General features: G+C 56.5%; 1 protein-coding gene across 6 annotated transcripts in view; it reads right to left on the bottom strand.

Moving 5' to 3' along the window:
- Positions 1-11,756: 11,756 nt before the first annotated feature.
- ALPL (alkaline phosphatase, biomineralization associated) overlaps positions 11,757-20,614 on the bottom strand; it is a 56,630-nt gene continuing 47,772 nt past the window's right edge. For all 6 annotated transcript variants that reach the window (XM_082684624.1, XM_082684622.1, XM_082684623.1 and 3 more), the window contains 6 exons: positions 20,104-20,247; positions 18,188-18,257; positions 16,083-16,217; positions 14,012-14,203; positions 13,440-13,559; positions 11,757-12,770 (listed from right to left, as the gene is read on the bottom strand). In XM_082684624.1, the coding sequence (XP_082540750.1) occupies positions 12,505-12,770; positions 13,440-13,559; positions 14,012-14,203; positions 16,083-16,217; positions 18,188-18,257; positions 20,104-20,247 (927 nt within the window). In that variant the 3' untranslated portion in view covers positions 11,757-12,504. The remainder of the gene's footprint in view (positions 12,771-13,439; positions 13,560-14,011; positions 14,204-16,082; positions 16,218-18,187; positions 18,258-20,103; positions 20,248-20,614) is intronic.

The raw sequence follows: 20,614 nt of genomic DNA, 5'->3' as shown, positions 1-20,614 counted from the left end.
GGATCATGGCCCGAGCTGAAGGCAGAAACTTTAACCCACTGAGCCACCCAGATGCCCCGAGAGAGAGAATCTTAAGCAGATTCTGCACTGAGCACAGAGCCCGACCTGGGGCTCCATCTCACGACCCTGAGATCATGACCTGAGCCGAAATCAAGAGGTGGAGGTGGGCGTTCAGCTGACTGGGCCACCCAGGGGCCCTGCAAATAGTTCTGAGTGATGGGCAGGTGACAGGGTAAAGATGAGGCCAGAACCATGTGGCCTTGAATGCCAGACCAAGGGGCCAGGGGTCTATGCTCAGGGCAGCGGGGAGCCATGGTGGATTTGAAACCAGATTGCCATGGAAGCTGGGCTTGCTGCTGGACTGGGCAATGTCAGGCAGGGAAGGGAGTGTCGAGAAGGCCGTCGCTGGGGACAGTGGGCAGGCCTGGAAGGACTGGGGGGCATGAGCGTCTGGCTGAAGGGCCTGACAGGATGGGGCTGAGGTGGGGGAGTCCGACCCTGCTACTGGGTTGGGGGGGTCCCCTCTGAAGTAGGAGGGCAGGATGAAGAGTAGCTTGGGGTGGCACATGCCTTGGCCTTCCTGACAGCTTTGTGGCCTCTCCTCTGCCTGCCACAACCCCCACGCCCTCCCCAGGACAGCGGTGAGCGCACACCTCCCCCTTCCAAGGGGCTGCCATGTTTTTCCTGACAGTGGCGCTAGGATGTCTGAGGCCACCCAGGGGCTGTGACTCACGACCAATCCCTAACCCCGCCCGCCCGGTTTGGCTCTAGGCTGCCCTGGGCTCCATGGGTCCCCTACCAACCCCTGCACAGCCTCACCCCAGTCCCGTAGCCTGAAGCCTCCCTGTCACCTTCCGTCCTCCCCTCGGTCTCTTGCCTGGCCTCCTTCCACGGTGGCGTGGGTTAGGGCTGGGGTTAGGCAGCCACAGTTCAGCACCAAGGTCAAGAGCTGGGTGCCTTTACCTCCTCTCTCTGTGACTCGGGGGACATGATTTTGGCTCTCTGGGCCTCAGTTTCCTCATCCGCGCAGTGAGAGGGCTGATAATTCTGACTTGGGTACCCTGACAGGCGGATTCAGGGGTGCAGCCCCAGCACGGGGTGTGCTCTATAAACAGTGAACGTGTTGCGGGTGGGGGGTGATTTGTCATTAACGGGGACCAATACAGCAGCCCCATCGGAGGGCGTGGGGTCGGCTTTCTGTGCGGAAGATGGAGTAGCCCGTGCCGGCCCGAGGCCGATGTCCAGACCTTGGGGATGTGTGATCGCCAGTTGCTCCCGGAGCCTCAGCTCCCCGGGCTTTGCCGGGACTGACAATCCTTTCAGAAGGGGGCTCGGATACCCTCACCTGTGTGCTTCCCCACGCACCCCGCATGCGCTCTGCTCCGCTCCACGGCTGGGCCGGAGCCCCGGGGTCTGTCACAGCAGACGTGGGACCTACCTTTGCCAGCCCAGCCTGCACCAGCCCCTCTCTGTGGCCAGGGCAGACCTCTGGGCTGAGTTTCGGGCTCGGCCCCAACCCATCCCCACCTCCCCGGCCTCCAAGGTGGGGCCAAGGGAGGCTGGCCTCCAGGATCAAAGTGTCCGATGGTTTCTCTTGGGCCCACGCCAGCTCCTGGCTCGCTCTGGGTTCTGAGGTGGGGAGGGCGTGCCAGGACACTGACCCCAGGCTGGAATTAGGGCTTGGGTGGGGGGGCCCCAGGCTCCGGGAAGCCGGGGACTCTACTTAGAAATAACTCCAGCGGTGGAAATGGTAGCCAGGGGTGTCTCCAGACGCAGGAGGCAAGAGGCCTCCTGTAGAGGGGCTTGGGTCAGCCTGGCTGACCCGACACCCGTCTCCCCTGCCTCAGAGCTGGTACCTGTCTCTCCAGGTTGCAGGTTCACCACCTTTAAAAGGAGGACAAAGCCTTACCTATTGCTGTGAGGGGGCTGTCATGGCTTTGGAGGTGCCTGGCCTGAGACCCGTGCCCACTAGGAGGGGTCCTCCTCCATCCCATACAGCTGGGGTGTGCGCCGTCATCCATGGCTAACCCTGGGTGACTTGGCCAAAGAAACGGCCGCAGGCCCAGGCCCGCCCCGTGCCAGGGGACCGGACCTGGATGTTCTCTACTGCTTAGGCCACAGGGGGTACTTAGCCAGGGACCCTGGAATGTAGAGGTCCCTCCCTCTCTCCCTGTACCCGCCCTGCCCAGGGGACAGTCAGGGACGGAGCCTCCTGAAATAACCAGATCTGGTTAGGGAGGCTAATTTTAAAAGCCACTCTGGCTGCCCCATAGGCCCTTCTGGGAAGCCATGAATGTCCCTGTGTTGCCCCTGGGAAGCAGGGCGAGGGGCGAGCAGCAGGGGCTGGGGCTGGACTCCTCGCCCTGACTGTTAGGGCAGGAGACCCCCAGCTGCCTCTCAGGGCCTTCCCATCCAGAACCCAGAGTCCCAAGGCCAATGTTGGGGCTTAGGGGCCCAGCGTCTACCCCAATCCCCTCAGGGAGAACCCTGGAATCTTTAGATCTCTCTCTCCCTGCCACTGACACTTGAGGTCCCTCTTTGCAGGAGTGGCTCTGTCCCCCTCTTTCTGGGCCCATCACGAAGGCGGTCAGACAGCATTCCTGACAGACCATAGGTTGGAGCGTGCACACCAGGGGGGACTGGGTGCCCACCTGGGAACCAGGGGCCTGTTGGGGAGGACAGCGGTTCTGGAGGCGGACAGGAGCTATAACGGGGCAGGCAGGGGCCATGTCGAGGCACGACATGGGCCATCTGGACAGGCCAGGTGCCAACAGAAGGAATGAGCTCCAGGGGTAGCGTTGCCAGATTTAGCAAGTAGAAACACAGAGCCCAGTTAAACTTGAATTTCAGATAAACAAGAAATAATTTTTAGTTTAAGTATACCTCATGCAATATTTGGGACATACTTATACTAAAAAATCATTCCTTGTTTATTTGAAATTCAAGTTTAACTGGGCATCCTATATTTTATCTGGCAGCCCTAACCTTGGGAGGTTCCAGGAGTGAGCCGAGAGGTTTCTCGGGAATGGCAGGTTTTATAGCCTGTGGGAGTCCCAGGCTTGGCGGGGAGGATAGCACAACCATGCCCTGTCTCATGGCAGGGGCACACCTCCTGCCCACAGAGAGATTTCAGTTTTCTGGTGGTAGGGACCGTCCTTGGGAGCCTGGGGGCAGGGGGCCGTGACCCTGACACCAGCACCACACAGGGAACCACAGGGATAGAAGGGAGGGTCTGTGTATGTTCCCCGCTGAGCCGCAGGGTCTAATCCAGGGCCTGGCACCTAGTAGGGGCTTCATAACAATTTGCTGAAGGAATGAAGTATCTTCCCCACCTCCGTGGGGATGGGCACGCTTGGCCAGCAGGGGGCTCCAGCAGCCTACCGCGCAAGCTCCGTGGAGCTAACTGGTGTGTGCAGAGCTCCCCCATCCTGGGGGCTCCCCAAAGTGAGCTGCAGGAAAAGCGTGAAGGCCGAGCGTCTGGAGAGAGGAGGTCAGTTTTCTCTATGGCTCCCCTGCCCCAGACTCCACACTCACCTGGAGTTCAGCCTGGGCAGGAGGGCAGTGGGAGGTGGGGACTAGGGCAGAAGGACCTCCGGCTGACAGCATGGGGTTGCTTGGGACGAAAGTGGAGGGGCAGACCACAGAGGTGTTCTCAGGGTTCCTTCGCAGGGGCACTCAGACAGCCGGGGGAATTCCTGGGACCCAGGTAGCTGGGGACCCTCGTTTCTGGAGAGCTGAAATCCGCCTTTTCCTGTAGGTTATTAATCTCAGGGGACTCCCTGGAGGGAATGACTATGCCCTCTCACACCTCCCCAAGAACAGAGTCCTTACATAGCCTTTTCATCCCTCATTCATTCATTCATTCATTCATTCCTCACTCACCCACTGTCAACCATTTGCTGAGATGACCTCGCTTGGGGACTTGGGCTAAAGGACCATAGCAAATTGTCTGGGCTTAACAGGAGCGCACCTGTTCTAATGCCCGCACTGTCCCTGGCTCCCTGTGCAGTCCTGGGCAAGAGACTGAGGACTTGGGCTTTGCCATCCCTGCCGTGGGGATGGGGCCCCCAGCCCTCCGCTGGAGTAGCTGAAGGTGGAAGATGGTGCCTGCCCACAAAGGGGGCTGCGGTGGCGGGGACACCTCCTGATGAGTGTTGTTACCCTCAGTGTCCTCCTCACGAGGTCCCTGCATGCCGGTCAAGGAGCTGCCCCTGGCCCCAAGGCCCTGGCTTCATGGCCAGTGTCACGCTCAGGTTTCATCATCTCAGCCCTCATGCCTCCTTCTCGGGGAATGTCATCTCTTTCAAGGTGCCTCTGGCCTCCAGATGCAGCAATGAATCTTTCGGGAAAAAGCAAAAGGGACAGTGCTTGGAGCGGCCATCGGAAGGCAGGGCTTGGGCTCGGCCCCCTCTAACCTGCAGTGTGTGCTGGAGCTTGTCTCTTCCTGCCTCGGATCTCGGTTTCCCCAGTTGTACAACGAAGGGTTGGGGCTGGGCATCCTCCATGCCCTGGAAGGGGCCTTTCTGTGTGTCATCCTGTTAGTAACGGTTTAGCTCCGAGCCTATAATCACATCTGCCCTGGGAAGAACTAACACAGCGTTTCTTTAAATTGGGCTCTAATTGCGGCTTTTAGTGGAGTCAGATGCTCCCCATCCCCCAGCTGGTCTGCATCAGGGAGGTTGTCCCGACCTGCCCTGCCAGGCCCAGGAATCCCCTGGGATTGTTCTAGCTGTCATGGCGCCGGTGACAGGTCAGGCGCTGGGGTTTCCCAAGAGTCTACTGTGTGTCAGGCCCCCAAGCCAGGCACTTTCCATCTGGAGGATGACCCCGGAGGACTTCGGGCCATCTCACTGCATCCGTGGGAGGCAGGGGCCACTGAACCACTTTTCAGAGAGGAAACTGAGGCACAGAGAAGTGTAGTCACTTACCCAAGGCTGCTCATCTAGGAAGACGCACGGGCCAGATTTGAACCCAGATCTGTTTGATTCCAGGGCGTTGCGCTCAGTCTGAAGCTGAGGAGCCACACCCCATCCCCAGCTCGGTCAAACCCCCCTCCTGGGGGGCTCTGCGGGAGCAGCAAGCGTCGCCCAAGCCCCCGGTCGCAGCTTTTTCTGTCCACATGTGACCACAGCCATTCCGCTCCTTCCCCACTGGTTGTGCCTGGAGAACAGGGTGTTGGTGGACGTGGCCAGAGGCAGCTCTGTGGGGCTCGGGTGGGGCAGGGGCCTGTGGTTTCCCTGTTTGTTCTGGAGATCCCAGCCGCTTCCCTGAGGAGACAGCTAGCGGTTCCCAGGCCGCAGCCCCTCGGGTGGAGCCAGACCGCGGCTGGCCAGCCCGGGAGCCCTGCCCGCCAGCCCCACTGGGCTCTGCCAGGCCCTGGCGCTGGGTGGTCTGGGCGGGGGCCAGAGGGGCTCGATCCGGGCTGTGGGACAGGAGCCGGGACTGGGGCCAGGCTCAAGGCTGCCCTGCCAGGGACCTGGAGGGGTCCTGAAGGCTGGGGATGGCTGGATGAGGGATAGAGGCAGGCGTGGGGTCAACACTGCCTTGTGGGGAGCCCAGGAGGGAAGGCCCCAGACTCCGGTTCCATCCGAGGGCCCAAGAGAAACATTCTCCCCCTCCAGGATTGTCTCTATTGGGTGGTTTCAACCCAACCATTGAGTTGGTTGAGACAGGAGCCTAACTCAGAGGCCGGTGGAAAAGTCAGGGTGGCAGGCAGAAGGCCTAGATCCTGGCTCTGTGCTCCTCTGGACCTCAGTCTCCATCTGTACAATGGGAAGGGGACAGGAATCCATGCATGTCGAGAGCTCATCTGCCTGGGTAGGTAGTCGCTGTGGGGTGGGTAGCCCAGGCTGGAAGCTTCTCAGTTGTTCCCAAATTCATTTCCAGAAGCTTCCAACAACACCTCCTCCCTGCCCAACACACACTTTGGACGAAACCCAGAGATGAACACCTGTCGGAGTGGAAACGGCTCCTGCGGGTTTTGGAGTCTGACAGACCCTAGTTCAAATCCTGGCCATTGGCTGGCTGTGATCTTGAATACACCATATTGTCTCTGTGCCCTGCAGCTTTAAATGCCACCCCAGCCCCCCTTCTGTCTCCAGTGAAGTTCCTCCACTGAACCCCAGACTATTCCTTCCTAACTACCTATGGGCACGTCCGCCTCCATGTCCAATGGACATCTCTAAGCTAACATGATCCAAACCACATCTGTATTTTCTTTCCAGATCTGTTCCCCATATCCATAAATGGCACTCCACCCAGGTGCTCAGGCCAAAAATTCAGGGGGCATCCCTGGTTCCGCTATTTCCTCTGCTCCCCACAGTGAGCCCATCAGCAAGCCCCGCTGGCTTCGACTCCCAAACATGCCTGGGATCCAGCTGCTTCCCGCCACCACTACACTGGGCTGGTCCAAGCCACCAGCACCTCCACACCCCCAGCGACAAAAAGGCCTCCAGACTGCCCTCCAGCATTGACTCCTGGCGTCCCTGGGCCCTCCTCTGCACGGCTGCCAGAGCCATCTCTCCAAAGCATCAGTCAGACCACGTCTCCCTCGGTGTCTAACCCGTTTTATTGCGTGACCTTCACCTTGATGTCTCATTCTCTCTGGGCCATGTTCCTCTTTGGCCTCCAGCCCTGAGCTTTGTCTGGGGGACAGTGGCAAGAGGCCTGTGTCCCAGGAGATCCCTCAGGCATGGCAGACAAAGGGCCCCCGAAGAGCCAAAACCGGCCATGAAAGTGGATGTCGGGACAGTAGCGTCCTTGGGGCACAGCCTCTCTACTGTCATTGTTCCCCAACCGGGTATGACCTGAGTGGGCAGGAAGCTAATTCCAGGGCCCTCAGCCAGCATGTGCAAGCCTGGGCTGACTCGGAGACCCTGGAGCTGCCCACCGTGGCCTGGGCGGGAGGAGGCAGGGGCTCTGTGGGAGGCCTCTGGGCATGACAAGGACACAAACCTCATAGGACAGGACCTCTGCCGGGGACGCCCCCCCCCACCTTTGCATTACATCCCTGACCCCCCCTTGCTGCTCCTTACCCCACCGACAGGAGCTATCAGGATGATTAAAGCCCACTCTGGAGCCACAGTGCTTGGCCTCACGCCCTCCTGCATCTCCTCTTGGTGGTGCGGGCTTTGCGTAAGTCACCAGTTCCCCTCTGCTTCTGTGTCTTCATCTGGAAACGGGGGACAGACACAGTAGTGGGGAAGATAAGGGGGTTCAGGGCCTGTGAGGTACTGGGAACCGTGACTGGCACTCTGGGGGACACCATAGGAATGTTGGCAAGTGTGCCCACCACTCGGCTTCCAGTGATCCTCGGCCTGTGTTCTAATGGGTAGAAGGGACAGGTGGCCCGGGCTGGTGGTGGACCCCAACCCGGCCTGCCTCTCCACTTGGCTGATGGGGCCCGTGTCTACCCCATCCTGAGGCCGGCGCCCACAGCAAAGGACAGCAAAGGAGTCAGAAGAGGGCCTGGAACCACGCCGGGGCAGCAGCACCAGGAAGCCCCAGGAAGCCACCCAGACACTCCAGAAACTCGGGAGCCCAAATCCCCTTCTGAGAACTTAATCCCCCCAGCCCCCCCACCCCCACCCCCAGATCGGCTGGTGCTAGATCTTGCTGGGAGGTCTTGGGTTAGCCACCAGGGCTAATTATAAACTCCACTGGCGTAGGGCTCTTACTACCCCCATCTGACGGCTTCTGTGGCTGGTGGGGCCTGGGTTGTTTGCCTTGGAGAGATTAGCACCCAGAGGCCAGGGAGGGGACATGGGCTGGGAGCCACGCAGACCTAGGTGCAACTTGCAGCTGTCCCTTTCAAGCCGCGGGCCCCGAGCAGGTCACTGTGCTCTGCCAATCCTCTCCCTTCTCATCTGCAAAATGGGGATAACGCCTGCCTCACAGGGTGGTGGGGGCAGTATATGTGACAAGATGGCAACTTCATGGCCAAGTCCCGGGTGCTTAGATGGGTGTGTGGCATGTTCTGGGTATGATTCTCCCTCCTTCCCTCCATCTCAGAGCAAACCATTTGCTGATGACCTATTCATTCGTGTGCCAGTCTAACTTCCTCCTCGACAGACAGGAGCGGGACTCTCAGGCCTGTATTTGGGGTTTGTTCCCCGTCCCCATCTCCTGGGCCCCAGTTTCTTCTGCCTGGCCTGCTCTAGCACTTTCCTTGGGCAGCCAAGATGATCTTTCAAAAATGAGGCTCACTCCCCAGCTCCTCAGGTGCTCGGTCCACCTGCAGCTCCTTGGAACGGCATCTGAGAACTTCCTGCCCATCTGTCCCCATGGTGTCCTCCAAAGTCCCCTCTGTACCCTCATGTCCAGCCTCAGAACTCCTTGGCCTGTCAAGCCTCAGCTCACTGGTTGCTTTCTCTGCCTCTGGACCTGCCCCACTCTGCCCCGCACTGGTCAGTTACCCCCTCCCTGCCCCGCGGCTTCCAGCTTCCTCGCACTGGGATGGCTTCTGGCAATCTGTGTCTTGAGACAGGAGCTTTCCAAGGACGGAGAGGCTTGCCTACTCCCAGAGTAAAGCAGGGGCCATGAGCTCATCCTCCACCGGGACCAGAGAGGTAGCACTGTCTTAAGGGTTTTAGTGTAAGAGTACCAAGAGTTCTGGGGACTGTGGCAAATGGGAGAGCCGTACCCTGGACGGGCAGCCGTCTCTTGGCTCCAATCAGCCATTACCTTGCAGAAAGGTGGAGCAGTACCAGCCAGATCTCCCACCCACCCACCCTTTTTTTCCTCCAAAAAAGCCGGAGAGACTTCATGTCCCAGCCTCTTGTGCAGCAAGTTGGGGTCATGTGACTAGTTCTCGCCAATGGATGAGAGTGGAAGCTATGTGTGTCACTACCAGGAAGAAGTGGTTAAAAAGGGTCCCTACGCCCCTCCAGCCCCCCATCGATGTGCTGCTCACAGGACTTCAGTAGTTCTGGTGAGAAAAAGCATCCAGGACTCGGAGGAGGGCAGAGCCACAAGATGGAAAGAGCCTGGGTCCCTCTCACCTGACCGGATGCACCATCACACGTTTGAGATAGAAATAAACTCTTCACTGTGTTACATTCCGGATTTATCTTTAACAGGAGAAGGGTTATGTGGATGAATAGAGGTGGATTTTTCAGCCCCTCTCTGTTCTTTCTTCCTGAGAAAGCATCTGAGAGCCCTGGAAACCCGTGCTGAAGGAGGAGGATGCTCACTCTCTTAGCTTCTGATGGGTGCTGGTGGGCAGGGCTGGGACCACTGCCTCTGCCCTCTGACATGGATTAGTTACAGTAAAGGTGACAAGTGACCTGAGAGTGTGGGGGCCCAGCTTCGGTGATGGTGTCCGAGGGCATGGGGTGCCCGAGCACCACGGATTCACCTTGAAGCCGATAGGGCAGACTCAGGATGGGAGGGAGCCCCTGCTCCTCATGGGAGCTAATACTCATTACATGCTCGACTGAGCACCCTCCATTCAGGTGTAGCAAAGTTGAAGAACTTGACCTCGTTCATGGAGACGGGCTCCCCCATCTCTGACTCCTGGTCCCTGCTTTCCAACCTCACAATATCCCAATGTTTCATAGATGCTATTGGTGCCCTGTTGGCATCCTCTGAGCATTTAGTGTTTCAGTACATTGCGGGGTGGGGGTTCTCTGAGCTCTTCAAGGGCAGGTTGGAAGTGTCAGGGTGTTCCCTTTCCAGGAAGCAGCACTTAGCCAATGAGGGAGGAATTGGGGAATAAATGCCCCAGCTCCCTCGCCCGGTGGTGGAAGGATTGAGGTGCATCCTCTGCTGGGTCTCCCAGTGGCCGTGGGGTGGGGCTTGAGCCCTGGTTGCCCTTGATGGCAAACTGCTTCGTAACTTACCTTTTATCAGCTTCCTTCCCTTCCCTGACCCATTTCCCGACCTTCTGGGCTCCTTTTACAAACCACCTGCACGCAAATCTCAGAGTCTGCCCTTGGAGAACCCAACCCAAGACACAAAGTACGGTTTACACCTTGGCACATGGAAGTTGATTTCAGGTGGTGCTGGTGAACTTTTAAAATCTGACTCCTCACCTGTGCATTTAGACAAGTTTTAGGAAAGAGTTGTAGCAATAGGACAAAAATAGGGAAGGTGGTATGAGCGGTCTCTTTGCCCTGGTGAGAATGTGAGCACATGGTTTAAATTTTCCGAGCCAGTTTTGGAGTGGCTGTGTCCCCCTTTATGCCAGGACTGCCGGGAAGTTCAGAGAGAAACCTGCTTGATTGTATTTTCTCCCTCAAGGAGGGCCCTCTTCTGACGTGGTCTCTCAGCCTTCCGAGCTCAATAACTTGACCGGCGGTGTGTTGAGTCACCTGGACTGGCTGCGTCAGAACCGTATTGGCAAGTGGTTGGAAATGTATTATAAACAAATGAAGGATGTCTTGAGTTTTGGAGCTTTGGAATGGAATGTACCTGGACTCCAATCCCAGCCTCGCAACCTGGGGAACCTTGAGCAATCACACCAACTCTTAGACCCTCAGTCTCATCTACAAATGTGGATGACGGGGGCCTACTTCCTAGCGAGGGTCAGATTAACCAACTCCATATAAAGCACCAAGCATAGAGCTTGGCAGATGGTAATTGACAGGAATGGTTACGATGATACGATGATTACCATTATAGGTAATCATTCTGTCCAGCTAATTATAGGGACTGTCATTGCAGTAAGGCAAGGAGCCAACCTGGGGACCCTGAATACGCCATGTCAGTTGCAACCCTGAGTCTAGTACCCAGGCCTGATAATTAGGAATGGAAAAGAGATCACAATCGCCAAGCCAGGCTGAAGCTCTGTGAAGGTCTGTGTGCTTTGCTGCATAATTCGTAAGACTTGCCACGGTGCCCGGCATCAGCTCAATGCAGTTGGCGCTTGACCAGGAGTGGGAGGGATGCCAACTTCCTGCAGTCAGAAATCCATGTGTAATTTCTGACTCCCCCCTCCAAAATGAACTACAAACAGCCTTACTGATAATATAAGCACTCAGTTAACACATATTTTATATGTTATATGTAGTATAGACTGTATTCTTACAATAAAGTCAGCTACAGGAATGAAAATGTTATTAGAAATCGTAAGGAAAGGGGCGCCTGGGTGACTCAGTGGGTTAAAGCCTCTGCCTTCCTCTCGGGTCATGATCCAGGGTCCTGGGATCGAGCCCCGCATTGGGCTCTCTGCTCAGCAGGGAGCCTGCTTCTCCTCTCTCTCTGCCTGCCTCTCTGCCTACTTGTGATCTCTGTCTGTCAAATAAATAAAATCTTAAAAAAAAAAAAAGAAATCATAAGGAAAATACAGTTTACAGAACTCTATTTATCCAAAAAAATCTGCAAGTAGACCCACGCAATTCAAACCTGTGTTGTTCAAGGGTGAACTGGATTTGTTGAATGAGTGAATGAATGAATGAACAAATAGCTCCGCTGAGCCAGGCCATGTGGCTCTGTCTGTAGGCATTGTGGCAAGGGTGTCCCAGGCCCCTTGGAGGCCTTCTTGCTGTGGATTTCAGGGCCCAGAGGCATTCTTCTTGGATTTTCACAGCAACCCAGGACTGGGCTATCTCCCATTTTATTGTTAAGGAAACAGAGACACAGATATAGAGCCATTTGCCCAAAGTCACACAGGTACGGAGTGGTGAAGCCCCAGGTCGGCAGGCCGCCCCTTCCTCCCGGCCCAACGCCACCCGCACTCCTGGGCCCGGAGTCCAGTCCTCTCCCAAAGAAACAAGCTTGTTTCTCTCTCTTCCTCACTGACCACAAAGACTCAGTTCTGTCCTCAGAAATATTTGGAAAGTTTTATTTAAATGTTTTGTGTTCCCTTTTAACCGACACCAAAAAGAGAAAAAAAAAAGATTTTTTTTTTTTTTTTGGCCTTTCCAAACAGGAGTGTCCCTTCAGAGAGGAGTGGGCATGTGTGTTAAGAGCTGAGAAATGTCTGCCTGTCCCGGCTGCTCTTCCCGGCCCAGGAAGCCCTGGGGTCGGATGGCCAGTCCCAGCTCACCTCCTGGGAGTCCCCGGCAGCCCCGGGATGAGTGAACAAACCCCCATCCTGGGGAGAAGAATCGGGTCTCCCAGGCAGGGAGGGACATGAGCCCAATGAGACCTGGTGGTTCCAAGAGGGGAGGGGAGTGGGAAGGTCAGATCCGGAATGTTCCATGGAAGCTCCAGGACCTCCAGGTCTGGAGAAGTGTGTTTGCTAGAAAAATAAGATGCTTTGAGAATTTCTGCAGTCGGCCTTCTCTGCCTGCCCAGAGAAACCTACTCTGTGGGCCCACGGGGCAGCAGGAAGGGAGGAGAGGCCGGAGGCCAGGAACTGGTCTGGCTCCAGTGGAGGATTCCAGAGGGGAGCGCGGCGGGGCAGCAGACTTTGGTTTCCTGGGTCCTCTTTCTGGCAGCTGTCGAGGCTGTGAAGGCCCCTCTACCTGGCCCTTGAGGGGCAGGCTTCCAGATGGTGGGCCGTGCTGAGAGGGGGAGGCTGGCCATCTGTCATAGGCTGGTGGGTGCCTGGGCCCTGGGCCCTCAGAACAGGATGCCCAAGGGGAGCAGGGCCAGCAGGAGGAGGAGGGGCCCTGGAGAAGGGCCACCAGCTGAGCTGGCAGAGGCACAGTGGTCCTGGTTGGCACCGATGCAGGCCGCGTAACCCATCACATGGGGAATGTAGTTCTGCTCGTGGACGCCATGCAGCAGGTGCGCCATGGGACCCTTGGCGAAGACCGCGACGTCCTCCCCACCATGGGTCTCATAGCGCAGGGGCACAGCAGACTGCGCCTGGTAGTTGCTGTGAGCTGTGGGCCAGAAGAAACACTTGCTGAGAGCCTGCCAGGGGGCTGGGCTCTGCTGTGGCTTTTCCCTGCCCTTCCATGCTGGCTCGAGTGCTCTCCTTCTATAGAGGACACGAGGCTCGGTGCAGGGACATCACTTTGTGCAAGGGCTGTGGGATTTGGGGCAGAGTCTGTTCTGACACAGAAGCCTCCCCTCGACCCCCAGAAGAGAAAAATCCAGCTCCTCTGGGCTGTTTAGTGAACCCAGGAGAGCCTCTCACTGGGCTTGCTGAGAGCGGCACAGTGAGACCCCCAAGGACGACCGGGGCCACCGTGAGCAAACGAACATTCAACCATACGGAACTAGAGGAGCACACGGAGAAGGCTCAGCTCCGGGGAATTACAGCCACAGTGGAAATGGCGGTGTAACAGCAAAAGGCGCTGGGAGCCACGTTAAGCCCTTCAGACAACCCTGGGAGGCAAAACTCTTTCACGGAAGAAAGGGAAGCTGGGAAAGGTAAAACTGCACGCCCAAGGTCACACAGCTACTCCACGGTGGATGGGGAGTTGACCTGAGATTGTTTTGATCCAAGTCCTGGCTATTTGGAGCCTTCCCCAACCTTGGCCACGAGCCTCCAGTATACCCAGACCCATCCCCACAGGGTGCCCTGCCCTGAATTTGGGCAATCTCACCGTAGTCCACCATGGAGACGTTCTCGCGCTCGCCACCTACCACCTTGTAGCCAGGCCCATTGCCATATAGGATGGAGGTGAAGGGCTTCTTATCCGTGTCACTCACCATGGGGGCCAGACCTGCGCAGGAAGGCATGGGCCCGGGGATCTTGGAGCACCAAGACTACAGCTTGGCGATCCCTAGATCCCCTGTGAAGAACCTTGAACCACTCCATGAAGCCACTTTCCCAACCTGATTGATTTCCCACCAACTACCCCTCCGTTTTCATGGTGCCCACGTTCCTCCTGATGGCGGTCCATTCCCCCCAAGGCCATGTAGCCATCCTCCCTCATTCTTCTATCCACCCATCACCCAGGTAGCCATGCAGCCCCCCACCGGAACACTCACTTTACTCTGTCCCCTCATCCTGTAACGGCTCCCGGCCCCCAACACTACCTTCTCTTCCGTACTCCATTCTCACAGTCCCACCTGGGACAGGCCTGGAGCTTGCTGCCTCTCCCATCCTACTCCGGCTCCCCGATAGGCACCCCGCGGGAGTGGCCAGTGCCCACCCCAAACAAGACTCACTTACCAAAGATAGAGTTGCCACGGGGGGTGTACCCCCCAAAGGTGAAGACGTGGGAGTGGTCCGCAGTGACGACGGTCAGCGTGTCTTCCACGGAGGTCAGGATGCCTGCCTTCCCGATTGCCCGGTCCATCTCCACCGTCTCGTGCAGTGCCAGCTTGGCCTTGCCCTCATGATGCCCATGGTCAATCCTGCCCCCTTGAGACACCAAGGCAAAGGCCTTGGGTGAGGGGGAGAGCTGCACCCCCAGGTCCTGTCACATGACCGCCAGAGGAACCATTCTTTGATGGGGAATGACCACATGCCAAGTACCATGTTGGACACATCATGCCGCCGTGCAACCTTTACAGCGGCTCGGTGGGGACGGGTTGTGGACCAAGGGTCCATGCATGGAGAGCGCGAAGCCAGGGTTTAGAGCAGATCCACGTGACTGAAAAGCTGGTGCTCTGTCCAGCACCCCTCACAGCCCTCAGAACAGCTTCTCCAACTCCTCAAAGGAGTCGGAGACCTCTGACAGGTAGAAATGGAACAAGCATGCTTAAGGGCCTACTGAGTGCCAGGCATAACAAGCTGGTGTTTAGTTTCCCCTTCATAACAATCCTAGGCACAAATGGGTACAAAATCAGCCCCATTTACAGATGGGGCAACTGAGGCCTTAGGTACAGAAGTGACGTGCCCAAGGTGGGATGACTGGGATTTGAACTTGGGTGTTACTCTCATTCTCCATACCTGGGCAGTACCCACGGCAGGCCTGCATAAAGGCCTCTAAAGTCTGTGCCACCTCTCTCCTAGGTGGGTGCAAGAGGCCTGGCTTTGCGTCTGGCTTCAAAGTCATGGCCAAGGGCTGCATGACCTGAGGCGACTCCTTCTCGTCTCTAAGAGGAGGACACTGCCTGAGTGGACACTCCCACTTCTTAGGGTCCTGAGCCTGGTGTCCTCCCTTCCCATTGGCCTGAGCCTCACCACGCTGGCCTTGCAGGCTGGCAGGGTGGGTCCTTCCTTTGTTGTGGTTCTGGGAGCAGTCACAAAGAGGACTGCTCCCAGGGGAGCCCGTGTTCACCACCACTGGTTCCTGGCTGGGTCCTTGGCGTCAGAGGGCTGTTCAGGCCAGGCCAAGACCGCCATGCTTGAGTGGGAACCCCGGGGTTTGGCAAGAAAGCTGCCAAGCCAGGCGGCCGGCTGCTGGCCTCTGGAAGGCAGAGGGGCCTGAGTGTATATATGTGTGGTGAGTGTGTATGTGCAAGTGTGTGTGTGTGTGTACAGGGAGAGTTCAGTGAGGCAACATCTGGAACCATGGGAGACAATGGCTGTTAGAACTCTGAAGATTCTGGAAACTTTATCACTTCCTCACACTTCCTATTGTTATTGACTTGGCTATTGTGTAATCATAATAATGGTAATAATAGAAACACCGAAAGATTTATTTTCTGCTGGACTCTGTTCCAAGTACTTTATGCCTCTGAATGCAATGGATGTTAATAATCTAAGACCATTTTTTTACCTCATTTTACAGAAATGTACAGGCAGAGGTCATACAGCACCAGCAAAGAACCAAAGCCCGACTCTAGGGCCTCCCTGCATGCTGGGAAACCCCGTAAACATTAGCATACAACACTGCCAACTCCTAAAGGGACGGACTCTCCCAGTCTGGGGGATCTGGGATATCCCAGGGTCATGAATCTGACCTTGGCCTCACAAGAACATAGTAACAGCAGATGCCTGCCATCCAGCTGAGAGCTCCCTCAGACTGATAGGTATCTGACGTGGAGGACCCTGGACCTGTCTTTTGGGAGGAGGGAAGCTCAGGGAGGGACCCCCAAAAGGAAGGCTTCCACCTCTTCTTCTGGGAAGCCTTCCTGGACTAGTTGGCCTGACAGGTGATCCTCGTGCCTAAAGGAGAACAGCTTGTTGGGCTGGGAGTTTCAACACCATGCATAACCCATCTTCCCCAAAAGGAATTTAGCCTTCTCCCCAGAAGTGGATGGTTGTCTTTGAGAGTTGGAGCACCCCATCCCCGGACCGAAGGCCATATACCCAGAATCTCCCGGGGAAGTGGCCCTGCAGCCTGGGGCCCTACCTTCCACCAGCAAGAAGAAGCCTTTGGGGTTCTTCTTCAGAATCTTGATGGCTATCTCCACCATCTCCGAGAGTGACGGGTCAGTCACATTGTTCCTATTCAGCTCGTACTGCAAGTCCCCCGGCTCAAAGAGACCTAAGGAAGATGTAGACGGTGAGGTTTTCCTGTGACCCTGCAAGGGGGGCCCTCCCCCACAAGAAGCCTGGGCTGTCTCAGGGAACACAGGTTCCCCACACACAACTTGGGGTTAGAACAAGCCAGGAAGAAGCTGCCCACAGGTGGGTCCAAACTGTGCCCAGCGCTGTGGGAGCACAGATGGCTTCGTTTCCCCTTCACAACCATACTATGGTGAGAGGATCACCACATGCATTTTTCAGAAGAGACTGGTAAGGGGACCGCTATGTCCATTTTACAGAGGAGACTGAGGCACGGGTGCTCAGTAGCTTGGTATCTTCAGCAGCTAAGTGGGCGATCCAGGACTTAAAATCCATCAGTGTAGTCCCAGGTCTGAAGGGCCCCAGACACGGCACCACAACCCCCCAGGCAGAAGACCATGGACTCAACGGGGCAGCTTGGGTGTGTACTTACATGTCACGAATAGGTCAGGCTTGAAAGCCATAGTGCCCGGTACAGGGAAGTAGCAGAAGCGGCACCAGCCTCCAAGATGGCGCCCAATAATCCCTGCCTTCTGAATTTATACCCTAGTGTGGCCCCTCCTACAGTAAGACTATCCTATGTACCCAATAGAACACCACAGAAATGATGCTATGTGACTTTCATGCCATGACATAAAATATTATGGCTTTAGCTCTGAAACAAGCCACCATTTTGTAAGGACACCCCACCAACTCTACAGAGATCTCCATGTGGTGAGGACCTGAGGCTTCCTGACAATAGCCTGCACCCACTTGCTAGCCATGGGAGGAAGCCATTTTGGAATCCCCAGCCCCAGTCAAGCCTTCGGATGACGGCAACCTCATGGGAGACCCAGCTAAGCCGCTGGAAATTCCTGACCCCAAGAAACTGTGTAGTCATAAATGCTTACTTTTGTTATGTTTTTTTACTTATTTTTCATTTTTCGTTTACTCTTCTTTTAAACTGTTTGTGGAGGTAATTTGTTTGGAGATAACAAGTAACTTACACAAGGCATTGGCTCTTGTGTGTTCATAACAACCCTGAGGTCATTTGCCTCACCTTACAGAACAGTCATCATTCCTACTTTACAGAAGAGAAAACTGAGGCGCAGAGAGGAGAAATCACTTGCCCAAGGTTGCACAGTTTATATGCAGTTGGATCTGCATATAAGTGAGGTGGGATCTGCATATAAGTGGGGTACAGTGGGATCTGAACCCAGCACTCAGGCTCTAAGGTCCATGAGGGGGCCCGTTGTGGTACATGGGAACTTACACAGCTCTCCACAGCCTGCGTGTGGCATAGGGTGTTTGTCGCATGACCCAGGCAAGCGGTGTGTGTGTGTGTCTGGGGGATCTTCCAAGGTGCCCAGCTTTGAACCCATAACCTCACACCCAGGACCTAGAGGCTGTGCCCCTTGGGAAAGATTTGCAGATTTTGCCACCACTCGCTGGGCACAACAGCCAGGTGGGGCAGGGGACCAGGTGTTGGCATGGCGGGGCTCAGGGCCTCATTCCACCAAGCCAGGGCCCCTCCCATGCTCCCCACTCCCTTGGGGAGGGCCTCCAGTCAAACCAGCAGAGACAGCGTGGCGGGCTTCTGCCCAGGCCACATAGCAGGGCTGGCTCCAGGTCTCCTGCCCCAGCCAGGGGTCAGATTTACCTGGGCCGTGATGCTACTGGGCTGAGGGGCACATCCCAGTCTCCTCCCCAACCTGAGCTTCTGTTTTCCTTTGTGCTCAAGGGAACCACTCACTCTGCACAGGCAGCAGATTTCAGGCCCAATTCTATGAACCAGAACCCCTTCCACACCTCTCCCAGGTCCTAGAGCCTGAGAGCAAAGGTCCCTAAGTAGGGGGAAGGCTAGGGCCTTGGCCTCCCCCAAGTGTTGGACTCACAGCCCCAGCCGCAGGGCACCCAGCTGGGTGTCCTCCATCCCCCTCTCCCCTTCCACCCCCACCTCCCCCCACTTACCCAAGAGATAGTCCACAGTGTAGGGGTCAAGGCTCAGGAGTTCGGTGCGGTTCCAGACGTAGTGAGAGTGCTAGGAGGAAGGGCCTTTGTCAGCCACATGGGGGCTGGGGGGGTTGGGAGGACGGACCCCAGCTGGTCTTGGGGTCTAGGGAATATATCTGTTTCCTTCAGCCCTTTACTAATCCCTCCTTAAGGCTCTATCACATGCCTTCAAGAAATGACAAACAAGCAATTCTAATGCGGGGGAATGAGAATGGAGAGACCAGGGGACATTGTGAGCCCAGAGGCAGCAACAGGGAAGGCTTCCTAGTGGAGGTCATGTCCTCATGGGGCCCTGGAGGACAAGAAGCCAGTGACCGCCTGGGGTCAGGAAGGAGAGTTTCAAACAGCAGGGACAGATCATGGAGGCAAGAAGAGAAAGATATGGGTCACCAGGGGCCTGGAGTGTCCATCAGGAGCTAAGCACTGGGTGTATGATGGAAGTTGTGGATAGCCAAGGAGGAAGTGAAGCCCTAGCTCTGCTCCAGTGACCCCATTGGAGAGGACAGAGGCCATAGAAGAAGCTGGCTGACTTATCCCGAGAGGGCACCACTCAGCGGCTGGGCTGGGGGCCACAGTACAGCTGGGAATTGGCTGTGCATCCTTAGGACAGCCCCTTGCCTTCTCTGGGCAATGACATCAGGATCTGTGGTTCTGGAGCCTCAGGGGCTGTTATGGGAAGGAGGGCAGGAAGACTGAGGAAGTGCCTGGCTTCGCTGAGCTGGTTCCCCTTGTGTTACCTCATTCAGTCACTCACATTGGCCCTATGAGGAAAGTAGTTATTCCCATTTTGCAGACAAGGATTCTGAGATCCAGATGGCAGAGCCACTCGGCGGCAAAGGAGAGTCTGACTCTAGAAGGGTCCAATCTCTCCCTCTTAGAGTCTACACTGAGCTCCGGGGTTAAGCACCCACCCAGGCTAGAAGGGTTAAACTCTGGTCCCATGTTCCACGTAGAGAAACTGAGGCTGGGAGGAGCCGTGTCTCTCTGACTTGGGCCAGGAAGGGGCTCTGGCCTGGCCGGGGCTGACTCAGACGAATGGGAAGGGTTCAAAGTGGCTCAGTCCCGCCCTCATTCATCCTGTGGGGGCCATGCTCAGGCCCCTGCCCCCACCTTGCTTTTGGCCCAGCCCCATCCCACAAAGCGCCCCCCCACCCCTGGGGGCCAGTCCTGGAACCCTCAGAAACCCAACCCCAGAGTGACATCAAAGTGGCTCCCAGGCTGCTCCCCACTGTCTTTAGTCCTAACCACAGTCATTTCCAGACCCCATCTGCCCCAGGCCCAGTGGCTGCCACAGCCACTCCAGTGAGCCAGCACTCAGGCCCTGCCAGGGCTCCAGCCTTTCTTCCCCAGCACGTGCTCTCACCGCTGGGGCCAAAGCCAAGTCACGATGGAGGGCTTCCATCTCCCCTCATGGCTCGCGCACTCCCCTAACCCTCCTCTCCCTCCTCCTGCTCGGGGCTGGTCAGCCCCTCCCTTGTGGTCTGTCCCCTCCGGGTTCCCGTAGCTCCTGGGCCCTTTGCCATCCAAGCACACAGTGATCCACAATTCCTTGCCCATCTGATTCACCCTTTGGAATTCATGCCCAGCCAGGGGCCCTGCACACAGTAGGGGCTCAAGGGAATGTCCATGCAGGTGCTTCCATGGCCACCGTCCTTACTGCCCGGCTAGCTCCCCTGGGTGTCCGCCCCTGGAGGAACTGACTGATCACCTACTATGTGCCATTCATGTGTCTCTTAGACCATTTGGGCCCATCAGGGTAAGAATGACGACCCACTCCCCATGGAGGAGGAAATAAACCGAGACTCAGAGAGACGGGACCCAGCCCCTCCCAGCACAAGCCAGCCCTGTAGCCACGGGGCCCCGGGACAGGTTACCTTGTGTCTCGGTTTGAAGCTCTTCCAGATGTTGATGAGGTTCAGCCCGTCCAGCCTCGTGCCCCTGGACTTCTCGTCCATCTCATACTCCACGTCGGTTTTATTCTTGGGGAACATGTACTTCCGGCCACCCCCCATGATCACCTATGGGGGACAGGAGCCATCAGTACCCCAGGGTTCCAAGCCTCAAGAGCTGGGTTCCTGGAGGCGCTGGGGATACTGTGGACGCTTCTCCAGCTCGGAGAGTCTTGGTTTCGGTCTACACTGCCCATCCTGAGCCTCTGCTTTTCCTCTTGGGGAGATGAAAGCATGAACATATGAGGACCATGGTTTGGGGCATCTGTGTGGAATGTTGGGAGGTACTGGTAACTTCTCCTACCTAGCTTTCCAAAAGCCTGACTCTGCTCCTGCTCGCTTAAGAGTAACACTGTCTACAGAGCGCTGTCGGCATGTCAGGCACTAAACACTTCCAATATGTCATCTTTTTTTTTTTTTTTAAGATTTTATTTAT

The sequence above is a fragment of the Mustela nivalis genome (genome assembly GCF_964662115.1).
Source record: "Mustela nivalis genome assembly, chromosome: 10".
Lineage (NCBI taxonomy): Eukaryota > Metazoa > Chordata > Mammalia > Carnivora > Mustelidae > Mustela > Mustela nivalis.
The sequence above is the reverse complement of the archived record's forward strand: the minus strand, read 5'-3'. Positions and strand labels throughout refer to the sequence as shown.